The sequence below is a fragment of the Glossina fuscipes genome, unplaced genomic scaffold (assembly GCF_014805625.2).
Source record: "Glossina fuscipes isolate IAEA_lab_2018 unplaced genomic scaffold, Yale_Gfus_2 0, whole genome shotgun sequence".
NCBI classification, from domain to species: domain Eukaryota; kingdom Metazoa; phylum Arthropoda; class Insecta; order Diptera; family Glossinidae; genus Glossina; species Glossina fuscipes.
Window position 1 is genome coordinate 21,942,750 of NW_023998414.1, and position 16,428 is coordinate 21,959,177.

Genomic DNA, 16,428 nt, shown 5'->3' on the forward strand with positions numbered 1-16,428 from the left:
TGATGAAACTTGGTACACTGAAGTGTTTTGACCCTAGGGCGAACGCTATTGAAAATGATTCGGATCGATCATATTGTTAAAACACTTAAGCATTGCAAATTTTCAAAATTTCTCGGCAACACTAGCTGAGTGATAGTACTTCGAAATTCTAAATTGAAGTGAAAATTCTGGTTCGGTTGGGGAAATTTTTTGAAACGCCTGCCATAGAATTGCTCTTATCAAAACTGAACCTTTATATGGTAAGAAGATCAAAGTTTCAATATTTCATTGTGAAAAGTGGTTCATCATGGCAAATTGACAGGAAGTCAACCTTACCAAATTTGGGCCACGTAGGTATATTTTATGGCCCCGTTTGGTAAATCCTTATATGCCAAAAATGCGTAATTGCTTATGTTTTATGAGGAATGTTTTTCCAATTTAGCAAAAAAAAAAGTAATGGTAAGGAATTTGCACTGCACAAGTGTATTTTTTAGACCCCGAAATATATAGGCGTTATCACGAAAAGCACACCCTGATGTGATAAAAACTTGATAAAATTTTCGGGAAAATGAATGAAGTTTGCGATATTTGGACCACGTCATACGACGTTTTGAGTATCCTTCAATATGCAGGCGTTCATGAGAAAATCACCTTTACATGCAAATGCGTATAATTGTATTTTGTCATTGTGCATTTTGTGCATATTGCGTATTGTCATCAAAATAAGTGAATGAATATCTGTATTAGGCGAAACGGTGTACGGTACCTAATTGTCGGCCTTGCTCGATTGTAGCATCGTTACTTGTCTGTATTTGTATTTGTATTTGTATTCATCAATAAATGATAAAATTTTGTATGAAAATTGTTTAGAGCTGTTACGCACAAAAGGTGCCTATTGACAAGCTCTCAGCCCTAATTGAAAAGGAAACGGACTTAACTTGCGAAATCGTACAGTTTATGGCAATCCACTTAGGTAAGAATTATTGCACAGACACATCACATTCACTTATATACTCGGTTACCCTTTTTAAAAGATAGTACAAGGATTTCATTTCGATTTTTTTTCCGGCCGAAACAAAAACTCAACCGAATATTCTACAATACGCTTCATTTTGTTTTTGTTTTTGTTTTTCCTTCGCCAATGAACTTTTGCTACTTAATACACATATATTTTTGTTAATACTTTCATGATACCTGACAAACTGATAATCAAAAGTCCATGTCTAAGTAGATTCGAAAGGACATATCGGTCGGGAACAAATAAATAAAGTTTTCGAAAGTTAATATAATTTTTTTTTTCCTTTTTTTTTTTTAAGTCAATCAAGCAGTCGACTGCAGTTCAGCGTAGTTGTTTTTATTTTTTTTCATTTTTTGTTTTCTTCAGAGTTTCGTTAGCCTTTTGAGGCAATCAAGGCACGAAAGCTAAAGATATTTATTTGTTTGTATGTATGCACACATGAACATTGTACATGTGTTCATCTTATTATACCCTCTAAGCCAATGTATATTTGACTTTATGGGGTCATTTTTTCTATCTCCCTTATATTAAATATCTTCTTCTTTCCTTTGCCTTTCAATATCAAATGCAGTAAAGTGATTTCAAAGCAATTCATTTCAAATTTGCTCTTTTTGTTTCTCAAGAATTTTTAATGAGAAATTGAATATGGGGTATCCGATGAGAGATTGAGTAAATGATTGAGTGTTTCGATAATTAAATCGTTATCTGAAAAGTCAAACTTGAATTTCTTATTTTAACTATTTTTTCGTTTATTATAATAAATTATTGCACTCATGAATGTACAACTTTCCTTTGAGATAGCATTTAAGAAAAAAAAAAAAAAGAGGAGAAAAACGAACAAGCAATTATATTCGCTTCAGGGAGAACTTTGATTTGCTAACACTATTTTCTATATTTGAAAATTGCACAGTATTGTATAACAAATAGCAGCAGCAACTACCGTTGGAAGATGGTGATCATTATATCCTACATCACGTGAGATACAAAGCACGATTAAGTCTATGTGCATTCATCTAGCATCAGAACGGCTTAGGATAGGCTCACGTTTAATTATACCGTTCGGTTTCGAATTGTTTTCTTTATCTTATGCAAGGCATCTCTCCGTCTGTACGTGTGATGTTCTTCTATGTATTTTTGCGTTCAATGGTTGGTATATTGACGGGTATTGGCACGAGAGACGAGAGAGAAATCTCTATTGAAAATGGATTGGATCGTGCCTTATTTTGAAACAGTCATCTTATAAAAAATGTTTGCAATTTTCAATATATTTTGACAAAAGTAAAAGAATTTCTTCTATTTTCTATAGCCCATCGCGTATAAGGATTCTGATGAAAACTATGCACCTTTATAGAACGAAAGGGTCGTCTTTTTTCCATTGAATATTTCATGATGAAAGTAATTTGACGTAGAAATTAATTGTATCGTATAGTGTTACTTTTGAGACCTCACCCCGTAACAGATTGTTCACGAAAACTAAGCTTTTCTATGTCAATAAAGTCTAATTTTTACCACCTTATGAGGAAAACAGGTGAATATAATAATAAGGTTTCCGAGTGGAAAATTAACTCTGCTAACTTTGGATCAGGTCAGTGCACGGTCTAGTCCTTCTTCCATATAAAAGCTACCACGAAAAGTATGTTCTTACTTGGAAAGCAAATATAATTTTTGGGAATTTTATTACGAAAATAAGTATAATCGCGTTAATCCTTTTTCTATGTACATTACCTAAGAGTAATGTGTATATATTATAGTTCGGTGAAACACTTTGAAGATATTTGATGAGAATTTTCGTAACAGATATTTGAATACTGAAATCTGAAATGTAAACGATTTTTTTGTCACATATCGTATACATATAGATCAGGTGGTAGAATTAGAAGATTCAATTGTCATTGACAGAGCAGAATTTTATTTGTTTTCTATTCCCCCGATCATGAAATGACGAATATAAAATGCACATGAAAGATTCCCTCCAAGGGGCGAATTTATTAATTACTTTTTTAATATAATTATGCAAGTCTCAGATAGCGAAAGTTTCGATTTAATTAAAGTAACAATCTTTCCACTGTTGCAACGTTTTTTTACTGCAATCTACGCATACGAGTGTATAACACATGCGAAACATATATTCATATCGTTTTTGGATATGGTGGTTGCAGAAAGTATAGCATGAGCACTTTAATTTGGTTTCTGTTCGTCCTTTGAAATACTTTGACGCTGACTGCAACATATGTGAATATGAAAGGTGGTTAAAAAAAAAAAAATTACGGTCAAATATGTAGCCTTTGGCTCTTCTTTGATTTCATAGTCGGTTTTGTGCAAGAATTTTCATATTTCCAGAGTATGCGTGCGTTTGTACATTACTGCGGTTCTTACATTACTGGCTTCGTTACGATAATAAGAAAAAGTACAAATTGAAGTTGATTATTACCCGCATTTTCTTTTTGTTACAGTAAAAATGTTTGTTTAGATGAATGTGTGCCATTTGAATGTGTGCGTGTTATATTAGTAAATAATACAATCAACTTTATACAAATAAACGTGTAAACAATCTATTTTTGTGTTCATTAACAAAACCAAAAGACATAGCAATATAATCGTTCCGTTTGTAACGCCTAAGAGTACGGATTACTTACTTTATAAAATATAAAAAAATACTCCGTCATTTTCGCTTAATGTGAAATTAGAAATCTGTTTAATCATGTACGCCATATCTATTCACCTGTCCATCCGTCTGTCTTCATGTTTAATAACATTTAAAATGTTTAAAACCAGTAAAAATTTGATATCTTAAGGGATTTTGAATCAGTGCAACAACAAAAAGATCTACAACGAACAAAGAATTAAAGAAATCTTACAAAAAAAGAAAAAAAAAAAAAAAGGCCAAAATTTCAATATCTTTTTAAAAGCTAACCAAATTTGATTTGCAAGCCAAAGTCCATTTGAAATTCAGAGCTCTCTAGTGATAGGTGTCTAGAGCAAGTGCAATTGACATGGCCATTGTGATAGTTCGTTAATAGCTGCTTAATTTCATAGGTATGCGAAGCATGTCTAAAGGGAGTAAGTACTTGCTATTATTTGAGAAAAAGTAAAAAAACAAAGTAAATAAACTTCTACACACACGCAAAGAAAGTTTTTATGTTGATATAAAAGTTTGTACATATACCTGGCTTTTTAGGAGATATATGAAATACATCGTATATATATATTATGATGCAATGTGCGAATGTTGCGCATAAATCGAAAGCTTGCCCCATTTTTGGTATAAGGGCATATTAAATTTGTGCGAATGTAGTATACAACAAACAAAAGGATTTCAGAGAGACTTACCCTTTATTATAATGAGCGATTCAGGATCACTTCGCCTATCTGTCCGTCTATCCGTCTTGTAATTTTTGCAATATTTTCAATTCGGAAATTCGGTACAGGGACATGCTTTAATCCAACGCTATTGAAAATAACTTCTAATTGGACCACTTTTCCGATCATTTCGCATAAAACGCCTTATTTTGAAAAGTCATTATATAAATAAATAAATGTGTTAATCGAAGTGGTGTAGCATATTTAATAATGAGCCATCATCCACTAATATGTTCGTACTTGTACACTTCGAGAACCTCCGCAGAGGGAGAGAGAGTTTTATGTGAAAAGTCCGCTTATAAATAAGGATACGAAACTATTTTCAGTTAAGTATGTGTCTTACGCTTGGCTAGGCTACCTTAATCCAGTTGATTTTTTACTATTAAAAAAGTTATTACTTTTGGACTGTACTTGGTTTTTCTAACCTGCATGCGGGATATATATTAATTTTATTAAACGCTTGTAACATGTATAACCCCCCAGATGAAAATTCCATAAAGTGTGCGAAGAGTCTTTCATATAAAACGTGTCAGTTTAAATTTCATGCATAGTTTTCGTTAGCATCTCGCTATTTTCGTGTTTTTTGATTTCAAAATTGCTTTTCCTAAAATTTCCTGATATTTGCTTTTTAATGTTTTCGATTCTATAAAATCTTCGATTGTATGCTAAGACTTTTTTCAATATTTTTTTTAATTAAAGGCGTGTACCGTGATTGCATAATTGATCATATCGAGACTGGAGAGTGCAGCTAAAGTTGTTGAGAAAAACGTATGCAACTTAGATGTAGTATATTCACGACATCGATGTCGATCTTCCACATTACGAAAATATGGGGATTACTTCTTATATCCTTACTTTCACTTGAGAAACGTAAATTTGTCTTAGGCTTAAGCTTTTTGATTAAGTTGTTAAATGGTATTATCGACTCGCCAGCTTTGTTAAATGAGATTAAATTCAATATTTCTATACGTCCATCAAAGCTTAGCCAATGCAAATTCAATTACGAACTTTTTAATCGACTAAGAGTCTTTTGCAAAAATTGAAACGATGTCTATATTGGTCATAGGCTAACTTCTCTACCGAATACAGTAAAAGGTGTTCTTTGCAACATCCGTATATTACCGATGTCGTACTTAAACGAAATCGATTTAGTTTGTCTTGCCGCGCAAAGAATCTCTACGTCATCTAGCAATTATATAAAAATGTATATAGACATGAACAGAGAGATATGAATTGTATAAGGGATAAGACCGAGTTGGAGATGAAACGATAGATATAATCAAATAATAATATTCGAAGAAGTTATTAAGCATTTATTTATTTATACAATAAAAGAAAAAAAAAAATTAATTTTTAAAATTGATTAAAAACTTGCAACACAAAAGCCATCCTTGCAAAGCAGATTTAATTTAAGTAACCCTGCGGCACATCACAACATCATTGATGCATATTTGAATCCAAAGAAATAAAAAAAAAGGAAATATCGTTTATGCTACCTGTGCATAGGAATGTGCAGTACATAAGACATTTTGAAAATATTGATTTTTCTTCGATTGGAGAGTATTTGAATGGAACACTTCAATATTTTCGAGCAAAAGAAGAAGGCAATCCTTTCTTAGTAAATAATATTGAAATTAATATATCGAAAACTTTCTACGTGCCTGCACTTAAAGAAGACCATTCAATTGTCGCCTAGAGGAAGCGGGCCAGAAGCCAACATTTATATATTGGTTGGGAAACAATCTAAAAACAGCTGTCACAGCCAGGATATTAGGGTTTAACTTCCCAGCGGTTAATTACTTGACACAGCCAGCCTTTTCGGAAGAAGAGAACTTTTCTTCAGTTTTTTTCACATATTCTGGATAATTTAATAATTCATCTATTAAGGCGACAAATAAAAAAACACTTGATTTTCAGATAACAATAACAATATACCTTAACCAGTTCGCTGCCATTGGCCTCGTAAATTTATACATATTTGTCAGAGAGGTCGCAACGGTTAACCGTTTAGGCATTTGCCGAGTTGAACTTACAGATGCTATCTTGCGGATGAAGTAATCCTCCCTTAAAGTCTTGTAATTGCTAAACGGTGGAGATGTATAAACTATTGGTTTCATTTTTAAAATTTGAATCTACACATTATCAATCCAAGAAAAAATAAGAGTGCAATAAGTTTGTCATCCAGTTTGTAACATCAAGGAATAAATTAATAGCAAGTTTCTAATCATCAATTAGCGTAACATTGTGTAAATTGTGTAAATACGTCTGTCTAAGCATAAGCCATTGAAACTCTTACAAAAATTGACTCTTATCATCATTGATTAAACTTGAAAATGGGTCCAATCTACTTAGAGTACATTAGAAAGTGAAAAGCTTTGCTTATGGAGTCGAAACTACATGAAATATTATTCCGATTTTTATATAAGCATAACGCAAGTACAAAAGTATAATGGATTTCCTATTATATATGTAGAACGCAGCAAGGAAACTAGCAGGTTTCCTGGATTTTAAAAATGCAGATTTTCCAAAGACTGCATTTTTTTTTTTTTTTTAAATCAAATTTTTTTAGCTTTCCGTCCGTCCGTCCGTCCGTCCGTCTATCATTTGTAATGAAATCACTTTCAGGCGCTTAAAATCAAACGGAAAGCCGATGCTAGCAAATAATAGATACGACTTTAGAATTTAAAAGCGGGAGTGATACGCCCACAAATTTTCCCACAAAAGCCAAAAGTTAGAAGTGCTGGCAAATAGATATATGAAGATTCTGTTTGGAAATTATGCTGATAAACCCCTTAATAATCAAAAAACTTTACGATTATTAAGAATGTGAAGGAATACCGACCATTAAGTTCAATATATGTATATGTAACTTTCCCAGTGATAAGATCAAGAATGTGGTTTAATGATTTTACAAAAAAGAAGTTAACTACTTTCTATACAGATTTTGTGATATCCTTCTATTTATAGCCGAAAATGAAGATGTGCACAACACCCATCTAAGTTTGTCCGTCTATCGGTTCGCTTATTCTACTAATGCCTGGCCGCGTACTTTTATGTTTAATGCAATTGCTGAGATATTTTGATGATATTTTAGCCTAAAGACCAACGCTGTTAAAAGTGGTTCGAATTGGATCACTTTTTCGACTTTTGAAAAGTTGTTATAAGAATAACTACATTAACTGAAGTGGTGTAGGGTATTTCACGGCCGACCATGACCGATTGGTAATATTTTTGCTTGTTTTCGATGAATGTTGTGATTCGTGTTCACGTCCAATTTAAAAGAAACGATAATCTTTTCTGTCAATAAATTACAATCCGTTAAGTGATGAATGGAAAACTGACCTCAAAGCAAAGCAGCCAAATATTTCATTCTAGCAATAGAGTATCTAAGATTCATTGCGAGACAAATTTAATTTTATTCATTACCGTATCTCTTTAGAAGGATATAAGAGAAGTGTACCAAATGTTCTACATCACTATATTAACATCCATCCAGGCGTACTGGAGGCAGACCAGATAACATGGCATATTTATACTTCTCAAGCAGGTTAATTGTGCACTTACGTTGCACTGTTAATGAAAAGAATATGCGAGTAGTTTCACTGTATGTAGCGCATAGCTATACAAGGTTCGTTTTATGGGCGCGTAAGAGCTTTTTTTTTTTTTTTTTCTTTTTGATTTGTCCCAGTTTAAGGCTTGAAGCCATAATTTCTCTGTTAGCCAATTATATGCGATGCAAGAGTTTATTGACTTTGCCTATATAATGCTTCTAAATGCTATTTATAGCGTATAACGTATAAATGTATAATGCATAGCACAGGACATGCAATCCATATCCTGTGCATTCGCAGCAAAAAGTGAAATTTTCCCCTTATGGTAAACGTTATTTTATATTTAAAGAATTTAATTAGATTTAATTCAATTGGCCGCCAGTGAACAAGTGTTCTTTTTTGAGTATAATGTAATTTTAAAGAATTTTTTTTTTTTTTGCGATAGAAAACTAAACGAATAGAAAGTTTTTGAAAAAAACAAAATTCAAAATACTAAACCAAGCAATAAATGTCAAAAAAAAAAAAAAAACACTAATGTTTTCAACCGAAAATTGTCAATTATATCAAAATTTTTTTTATTTAGTATTTATTTTATTGTCAAACACTAAAAAGAAAATATTTTGTGAAAAAAAATTGATATTATTTTTCTACATTTTTTTTTTATATCGCGGATTTTATTTGTTTACCTTTTTTTTTTTGTTATATCATTTGAAATATACCGCGTTTTGGCAAAAATGCACGTTTGAAAGCAAACAAAATAAAATAAAATAAATTTCTGCATTGTGAACATAGATGACAATATTGTTCGCGAGAAGATTTCGACGAATGTTTGAATTGATAAAAAAGTAAGAGTAAATTGGTGTTCCCTGTTCTGGCTACTCTTTGGACGCACGTCTGCTGGTCTTGTGGCTTTTCTTTTTTTTTTTTTTTTTGTTGTTGTTTTATTAGCAGCAACTATTTACATATAAAGAAAAAGGCGAAATTTCACTCAAATTATGCGAATAGACCGTCTCGTAAAGTGGAAGGAAAGTAAAGAAAACCATTTGCTCGTCTCTCTATTATATGCTGTATTTTGATATGTAGGAGCAGCCACCTACATATGTATATTTTTTGAAATATATTTATATTTTTTAAACTATTCGAAACGATCCGAAAGAATTATTAACAAATTAATGCAAATCGCCGTGTGAGTGTACTTGAGTGTCTGCGTGCCTGATAATAACAACCGTAAACGATATGAATGCTGGTACTGGTGAGTAATTACTTGCACCCTTCTTTCTTTCTTAATTTTAATATTCGAAATTTGCTGAACACGCATGAATAGATAACTCTTTCCGTTAACATTTCTGTAATTAGGAATTTTCAAAGACAAAAAAAAAAAAAAATCCAAAAATATTTCCTTTTCTTTCTTTAGACAAGATATGACAGAAAGTATAAAGTCAATTTTACATAGATAATGATGACATCCCGTATATTTCCCAATCATAGTGTTAGGAAGAGCGCGCAAACCCATTGGTTAAAGTTCTTGTATTTTGTCTTGTATTCTAATTCTCAAATACAAAATCGTTTCTTTTCCTTTTTTACTTTGACAATGAAGACAATGAATGCTAATGAAGCATTTGGAAAAATTTATGCACACACCTTGCTTAGAATTCACATTTTTCCCCTTTTCTATTAAAATTTCTAGGGGAACTTTCAAAAGTTCAAAGTAGTACAGTAGTACGTACAGTACGTAAGCTCTTTTTCGAAAAAAAAATTTTTATTTTTTTTTTCAAAGTGTTGATCTGTGCAGGTTAAAGGAAAAGAGGGAGAGGGGGTGAAAGGGGGGAATAGTGTTTGTGAAAGTTCGTCTTGAAAACGGAGACATCAGTTACGGTACGGTGGACAAGATCACTGCTGGTAGTTTGTTCCAAAGTCGTTCAGTATCATTAAAGAACGACGAAAAGCGGTTGTGTATTATGCATGTATGTATACAAGTAATTCTAGGTCGAACGGTTGGGAAGGCCTGGAAAGCCGTGCAGTACTTTAATCGGATCTAATTGATGGACATATTTCTGTAATCTTCCTAGAATACTTGTTTTAAATTTACTTGTACGTAAGCACAACATTGCCCACATTACGCTGATGCTCGAGGAGATCGGCAATTTTGGACGCATTTTCGTCACTCATGAGTATTAAGAGCCTTTCGCCCTGTGTGCGATTCAGGCTGTCCAAGGAAGGAGAGTGCAAAACAAATTGTAAAAGATCATATGCAGAGATAACAGTCTTCATAGTAAACGTGTCATTCACGATGGTCACACTGCAGTTTGAAATTTGTTGCTTTGTCTTTATTTGATTTACAGACAATTGAAGATGATGTTGTTCGGAGTGCAAGAAGGACAAATATTATTATAAAAATTCCTTTACTTTATACCACAAACGTTTGAGAAATTAAATTGTATGAGTGTTTCGACAAAAATTCAAAGTGTTATCTTCACAAGTTTAACAATAGATCGTGTTCGCAGAGGTGGTGTGCACATATCGTCCGTTTTGTAAAAGAACATAAAAAAAGTGATTTTGGAGACCAACAGTGATGACTGGCCTGTCTATCGGTAGATCTTTTCAACAAAACTTCAACTCGTAAGATAAGTGCTCTTATGATTCACTTGCTCATACAAAATGCTAAATGTAGGCTACATTCGCTCATAAATTGAAGCAAAATTCATATAAAATCTACCTATGTCCAATAATAACTTAAGATCTCACCTATCGAAATATTTCTCGCTTCTCAAGTCTCTGTTATCGTTGTTTTATCGTTGCGCACCAATTATTTTCTTAAATTTGTTTCAAGTGATTTGAGGTTTAACGAAATCGCTCTCATGTTGGTTATGAATTTCTTTGCTTTGCTTATTTGTTGAAATAAAATGTTGAGATCATTTTCGAAGGTTTTCGAATGACTACGAACGGCTTTAAACAGGTATGTCTATGTCATACCTAAAGATGAGGACAAATTTTATATACAGACGTTTTTAAAGAGTAACTTAAGTCACATGTAGCTTTAACAGCAAATGTGACCTAAACTGTTCGCCTATAATGAATGCTATGCGTTACGTATGTTACGTGCATGAATTCCTAGAATTACTGGCTTTTATTGTACATGTGGTACGAAATCGCTGCGACTGCATGTACAAGACGGTTAAGTATTTACACATACGACAAACTGCATTCACTTGTCCTGCAAACAAAAAAAATTACCAGAAACCAAGCTTTTTTTCCTTGGCAAGCACTCGATTATATTGTGTTTTATGGTGAAGCGACAGTGTATTGTTGTTCATAAGTAGAGAATAAAAAACTATATATATATATATATATATATATATATATAGATATACTTTTCGCACATCCATAGATGCATACATATAAAAAAAGCATTAAATTTATTATGAATTCCTTCTTAAAGATCAAGTTTTTAAATTGAAATTTTGGGGAAAGAAATTCTTTCGTTTTTTCTTTTTTCCAACTCGCTTTAAGTACTTCTCGCAAAATCTAGATATGAATTGAGACTAATAGGGCCCATTGAGTTAGCTTATTTGCCATAACATCAAAACAACCTAGTTGCCGTTAATGTTGTCATTGTTGTACATACAGGCGGAAAGGATGATAACTTTGCTTGAATGATAGCGGAATACCCGTTTCATCAGTATCCATCCATTCATTTGTGGAATGTGTATAATCCATAGTTGGTTATAAGCTTCGAAATTGCTGTCAAAGAGGCAGTTAAGACTTGACCTTGATGGAAACATTTTCTTTTAGTTTCATTCGATAATCCACCCAGTCATTTTAGGCAAACTGTCTCTCTCTTATCTCTCTTATATCTTATTACACGATAGATTATATTAAGTATGGTTTGTTGCTTATATTGAAAAATGACATAAACGTATTATTTAATCTATCCTATCGTGCACGATGACGAATTCTTCTTTCATTTTCTTGTCAAGTAATCAGTTATGAATGCTATAAGTACACATAGACAAGTGTCATGTAGAGAATATAGCCTACGATGTGTTTTGTCATTATAACATATCAAAAGTGACAAGGGATTAGTGATTAGTGTTAAACATATCCATAGCAAGCTCAATACAATTTCTCCTTTAAGGTGTTCTTAACTGTTCCATCATCAAATCGTTTTGTGCCTTCAACGGAATTATTTGAATCGCAAAAGTACAGCAAGCATTAGTGGCCTTTGATACAAGGCGTTTAAAATATGATGTAACCTGTTTCCCGAACTAAAGAAAGACTATAATATATATACAATTGAGTCTATGCATAAACGATTCATTCCAAACATAATGTCATTAAAACGTTAAGCCGAGCACGGATGAAAAGCAAATCAATTTCATATCCAATTCTTAGGAATATGAGTGTTCCACGAGCAGAGTGGGTCAAGAGAAAATGAATAGCGCTCGAAAGCTCTCTCTAAGGAGACTTTCAGTATTTTATTACTATCATCTTATCATGCAAAACGTGAAAATGGTATTGTAAGTTGACGAGTTGAAGGCAGCAATGCTTTAGGTAGTATTTCTGAACTGTAAGAGCAGAATAACAAAGCTCTGCAGAAGGAAATGCAAACACTCGAAATTGCTTTTTTGCCAACTCAATAACAAAGCTTAATAAATAAATTTAACTGTGAGTAGCTTTAATGAAGAAATCGTATTTTAATTCCTTTCGGCAGGGAACGATAAATGAGAAGTAAATGAATTTTTCACCCATTAAGAGATTTTTTCTGATAAGAATCAAAAATCTCTCTCGGAGAACTCGAATTTTGAATAAAGTCCATACTTGATTGATTAGATGATCATTAAAGAACTTAAGCGATACTTTAGCCCGATCAAAAAATAAATAAAAAAAATATTTTTTTTTTAAATCTCTGGGACAAATAAATATTACATGTTAAAAATAAAATTCAAAGAAAAAAAGGAAAAGCATTTAATAAAATGCACAAATAATTAGAGAATTACAGCGGTATAATTTTCAATGCGACAGAAGTCAAGTCAGCTGTCGGTGATTTAAATCTGTAGAACAGGTGTGAGAAAAAAGCGTTGTAAACAACGCGTGAGAAGAAACAAACATTTGCTGCATACCATGAATTACACAAGCATGCCAACATTACGGCCCAGCTCTTGTCATTAATTTGAAAATTATTTTGACTGCCAAGGCAATAAATATTTTGAATCCTACGCGAAATTGAAATAGATTGCGATTAAATGCACATCAATATTATTGTGTGAAAATGGATATCACTTGTCTAAAAGTCATTTAAGTGTCACTTTTATATAACTAAACCGATAATAGCGAAAAAGCAGCGCATTTTGCTGCTGTTTAGCAAATAAATTCTTGATTACCTTTTGCTAGAATAATACTTTCACTGCCAGCAAATATAAAAATCCAGGAACAAGCATGTCTTGCATGTTTTTTTCATGCATGCACTCTCTTCCTTTTAAGCATGTAGCCGTTCACCGGTAATTACAATAGCGTTAAGAGCAACCAAATGGACACTGATAGGCACGACAAATGTCGTAATAGTGAACCTAAAACCGTCTGGATCAGCTAAATAGCCTGCGATGATGCAGCCAAGCACGATATTTGTTTATCGTATACCATCAATGGAGAAATTATGTTAGAAAGTTACAACTAATATAGGCGCACGCATACATGCACACATTTGCTATGACTATGCAAAAGTTTAGGGCAAAATTGGACGCAATTGGTTAGAAGCAAGCTGCGATAAAAATGTCTAGAAGTTATCAAGTACAAATGCTTCCCGTCGGCATCCGCGGAAAGAATCTTTTGTGTGAAGCTAAAGTTCTAAAAGCCCTTGTTCTAAATGTAGAATTTACATGACCTCAGTTAAGTCAATATTGTGCAGTTTCACTGCATTAAAGCTGCCTAGTGGTAATCAAAGGATCCTACTATAAGATATTTAAGAACGCAGTTGTTCGTATTTGATATTACGGTAAGGATGTTGCATTCTTTTTTGTCTGTCTAAAGAATTAACTGAAGTTAACTGAAGTTGACGAATGGAGCAAGAAAGAGGATAGCTTTGATGAAAATGATTTTACAAAAAAGAAGAAGACGAAAAAGTCACCAAATTTTTTCATGTATGCAAATATTTGCAATAGTCGTCAATCGTGCAACGAAATGATTTATAAGTGTATCTCAATACGTTGAAGGGCTTCCTGCTATCGAAATCGTCTCAGTCACTCACAGAATTCCTTTTTAAGTTTAATGATTTAATGATCAACTTGTATAAAAAATTACAATCATCATATAATTTCATTGTACATATTCGTGTGGATGGGATTGTGTATTTGTTGTTTGCGGGTAGCTAGTTTCCAGTACAGTAACCTATCAAACAAAATTTGTATAATAATAGGTAAAGGGTAACCAAGGAATTTCCTTGGTTTTCTTCTTTTTTGATATTTTTTGTTCCTTATATTTACGAATTTCATTTGAAATATGTTTGTATATATCGGTATGCCGTTCATGTTTCGAGTGCATGTTTGATGAATCAGACGGAAATGCTGGTTTAGTATTCGATAGTATTTTCGATGGCATTTGTTGTTATCAATAAGAGGCACTTCGCTTTGACAAAGTGAATTATTGTGAGTTTGCCTTGTATATCGATATATAAGAGTGTTTTGCATAAAATAACAAAAAAAAGTTATTTTAAAAACATAAATAACTTTTCGAAACTAGCCATCGACAACACTGCAGTCGTCGTCGTGGTTGTCATCTACATTATCGTTATAATATCGTCACTTTCATTGTCAACTCTCGAGTGCAGTGATTATAAAATGTGTAATCCGGTTGAAAAGTTGAACCGGATATTAAGAATTTTTTTTTTTTTACAATTTTAATAGGTTTCCCTTTTTTTTCTTGATGTTATTTTTTACATTTCTTTCGTTGCCTTCAAACGATACTTTGTGTAAAATTTTTTTCAAAACAGGTCTTAGAAGCCAATATGCAAACATAATTGTAGAATAGAAGAAAGTGAGAAAAAGTCTGAAATAACAAGAGGCAAAAAAAAAGGATCAAAAATTAAAAAGTAAATAAAAAAAAAAAAATAAAAAAGAAAAAATGAAAAAGGAAAAAATAAAAATGAAAACTTTTAAGGATTTTCTTGGCGAAAATAATTACACAGTGATTTTAAGTAAGAATTTTGATTGAAAAAACGAAAGAAATGAAAATTAAAATAAAAATGAAAACTTGTTCTAAAATGTAAGAGAAAATGGACTTGAATGCTGGCGGTGGTCGTGTTCAATTTTTGCAGGCTCAATTATTTCCGGTATGCTCTCTAACGCCCGCGGCAATACAAGAACGAGGTAAACTAATTTCTGATTTTTTCATTCATCCACTTACCTGACTGTTTTATTGTTAACTATTTCTTATTATGAAGTTATCTGTAAAGAGAAAGCGTGAAATTACAATATTATCGCCATGAAACGAGACCAACAAGTAAGATTTATGCGAATAGATGTAAATTATATTTTATTTATTTATAGAGTAGAGTAGTGACCGAGAGTATTTTTCTTCCAAGCTCTTCTTTCCCTTTTCTAAAGAATAGAAAAATCTTAAGAAGCGTCCAAAAAGTATACGGTAGTACTGGAGTTTTCAAAGAGATGACACTCGCTTATTACTCTCGTAAAAATCATTTATTTTATGCTAAACAATCTTCTTCGGATTCTTTTTAAGAATTTGCACGGTTAGGAAGCGTGACGAACGTGTCTTTGAGAAAATAATTATACAAAAGTATTTTGTTTGGGCCTCGAGTCGGCAGAATATTTTAACGAATAGGCAAACATTTCGCTCTTAGAGTCTAGAGAGATTAAAAAAGAAAACCAAGCCGCTATACGGTGTCAATCGGTTCTGTTTACTTCGGGGCATTGAGCGAACACACAAAATTTCGATTGGCTTTTGGTGAATTCACACAATATTTTTTTATGGCATCGATTATCCAAAATTTCAATAGCGTAACCTCATTGACATCCTTGCGATAGTCGCGCTCAAAAAGCATACACCTATCATGTACTCTCTCCTACGGCAAGTTTTAACCTTCCCCTTTTTGCATGGAGTTTTTCCATCTCCATCCAGAAGACAGTTACGTTCATTTGCAGATGAAAGCTTAGTTTCCAGATCGAAAATGTGTACCCTTTGCTCCCTCTGCCTCTTACTGCGGTCTGCTATTTACTTATAAAGTTATTCACCAATCCTTTAGATATTGCGCGTAAGTCATTATCCGTTTTTGTAGCTAGTGCCGAAGGAAAAGGGGAATACCGCCATATACATGCCGATTCACCCCATAGTGTGAGTGCAATATTTAGCCACGTTTGTCCGATCGTCTTCTGTTCCCTTTTTTTGCTTTTCATTTTTTCTTTTTAAACTTTCGTGTGATCCCAGCAATCGGAAAGTATAACCTTATTGTAAACGGTCAGCCAAGTTCGTAAAGGCGAGTGTTTTTTAATGGAACTGCCGTTGTGTGAA

At 32.8% G+C, this 16,428-nt stretch overlaps 2 protein-coding genes across 5 annotated transcripts in view; one reads left to right on the top strand and one right to left on the bottom strand.

Annotated features, from left to right (window-relative positions):
- LOC119633489 (glutamine-dependent NAD(+) synthetase) overlaps nucleotides 1-16,428 on the bottom strand; it is a 104,651-nt gene that overhangs the window by 8,487 nt on the left and 79,736 nt on the right. Inside the window, exon 2 of the mRNA XM_038027083.1 lies at nucleotides 15,307-15,347. The gene's annotated coding sequence lies outside the window, so the exon portion shown is untranslated. The remainder of the gene's footprint in view (nucleotides 1-15,306; nucleotides 15,348-16,428) is intronic.
- The window catches only part of LOC119633466 (cytosolic carboxypeptidase Nna1), a 69,817-nt gene continuing 68,549 nt past the window's right edge, over nucleotides 15,161-16,428 (top strand). For all 4 annotated transcript variants that reach the window (XM_038027047.1, XM_038027055.1, XM_038027063.1 and 1 more), the window contains exon 1: nucleotides 15,161-15,269. In XM_038027047.1, the coding sequence (XP_037882975.1) occupies nucleotides 15,176-15,269 (94 nt within the window). In that variant the 5' untranslated portion in view covers nucleotides 15,161-15,175. The remainder of the gene's footprint in view (nucleotides 15,270-16,428) is intronic.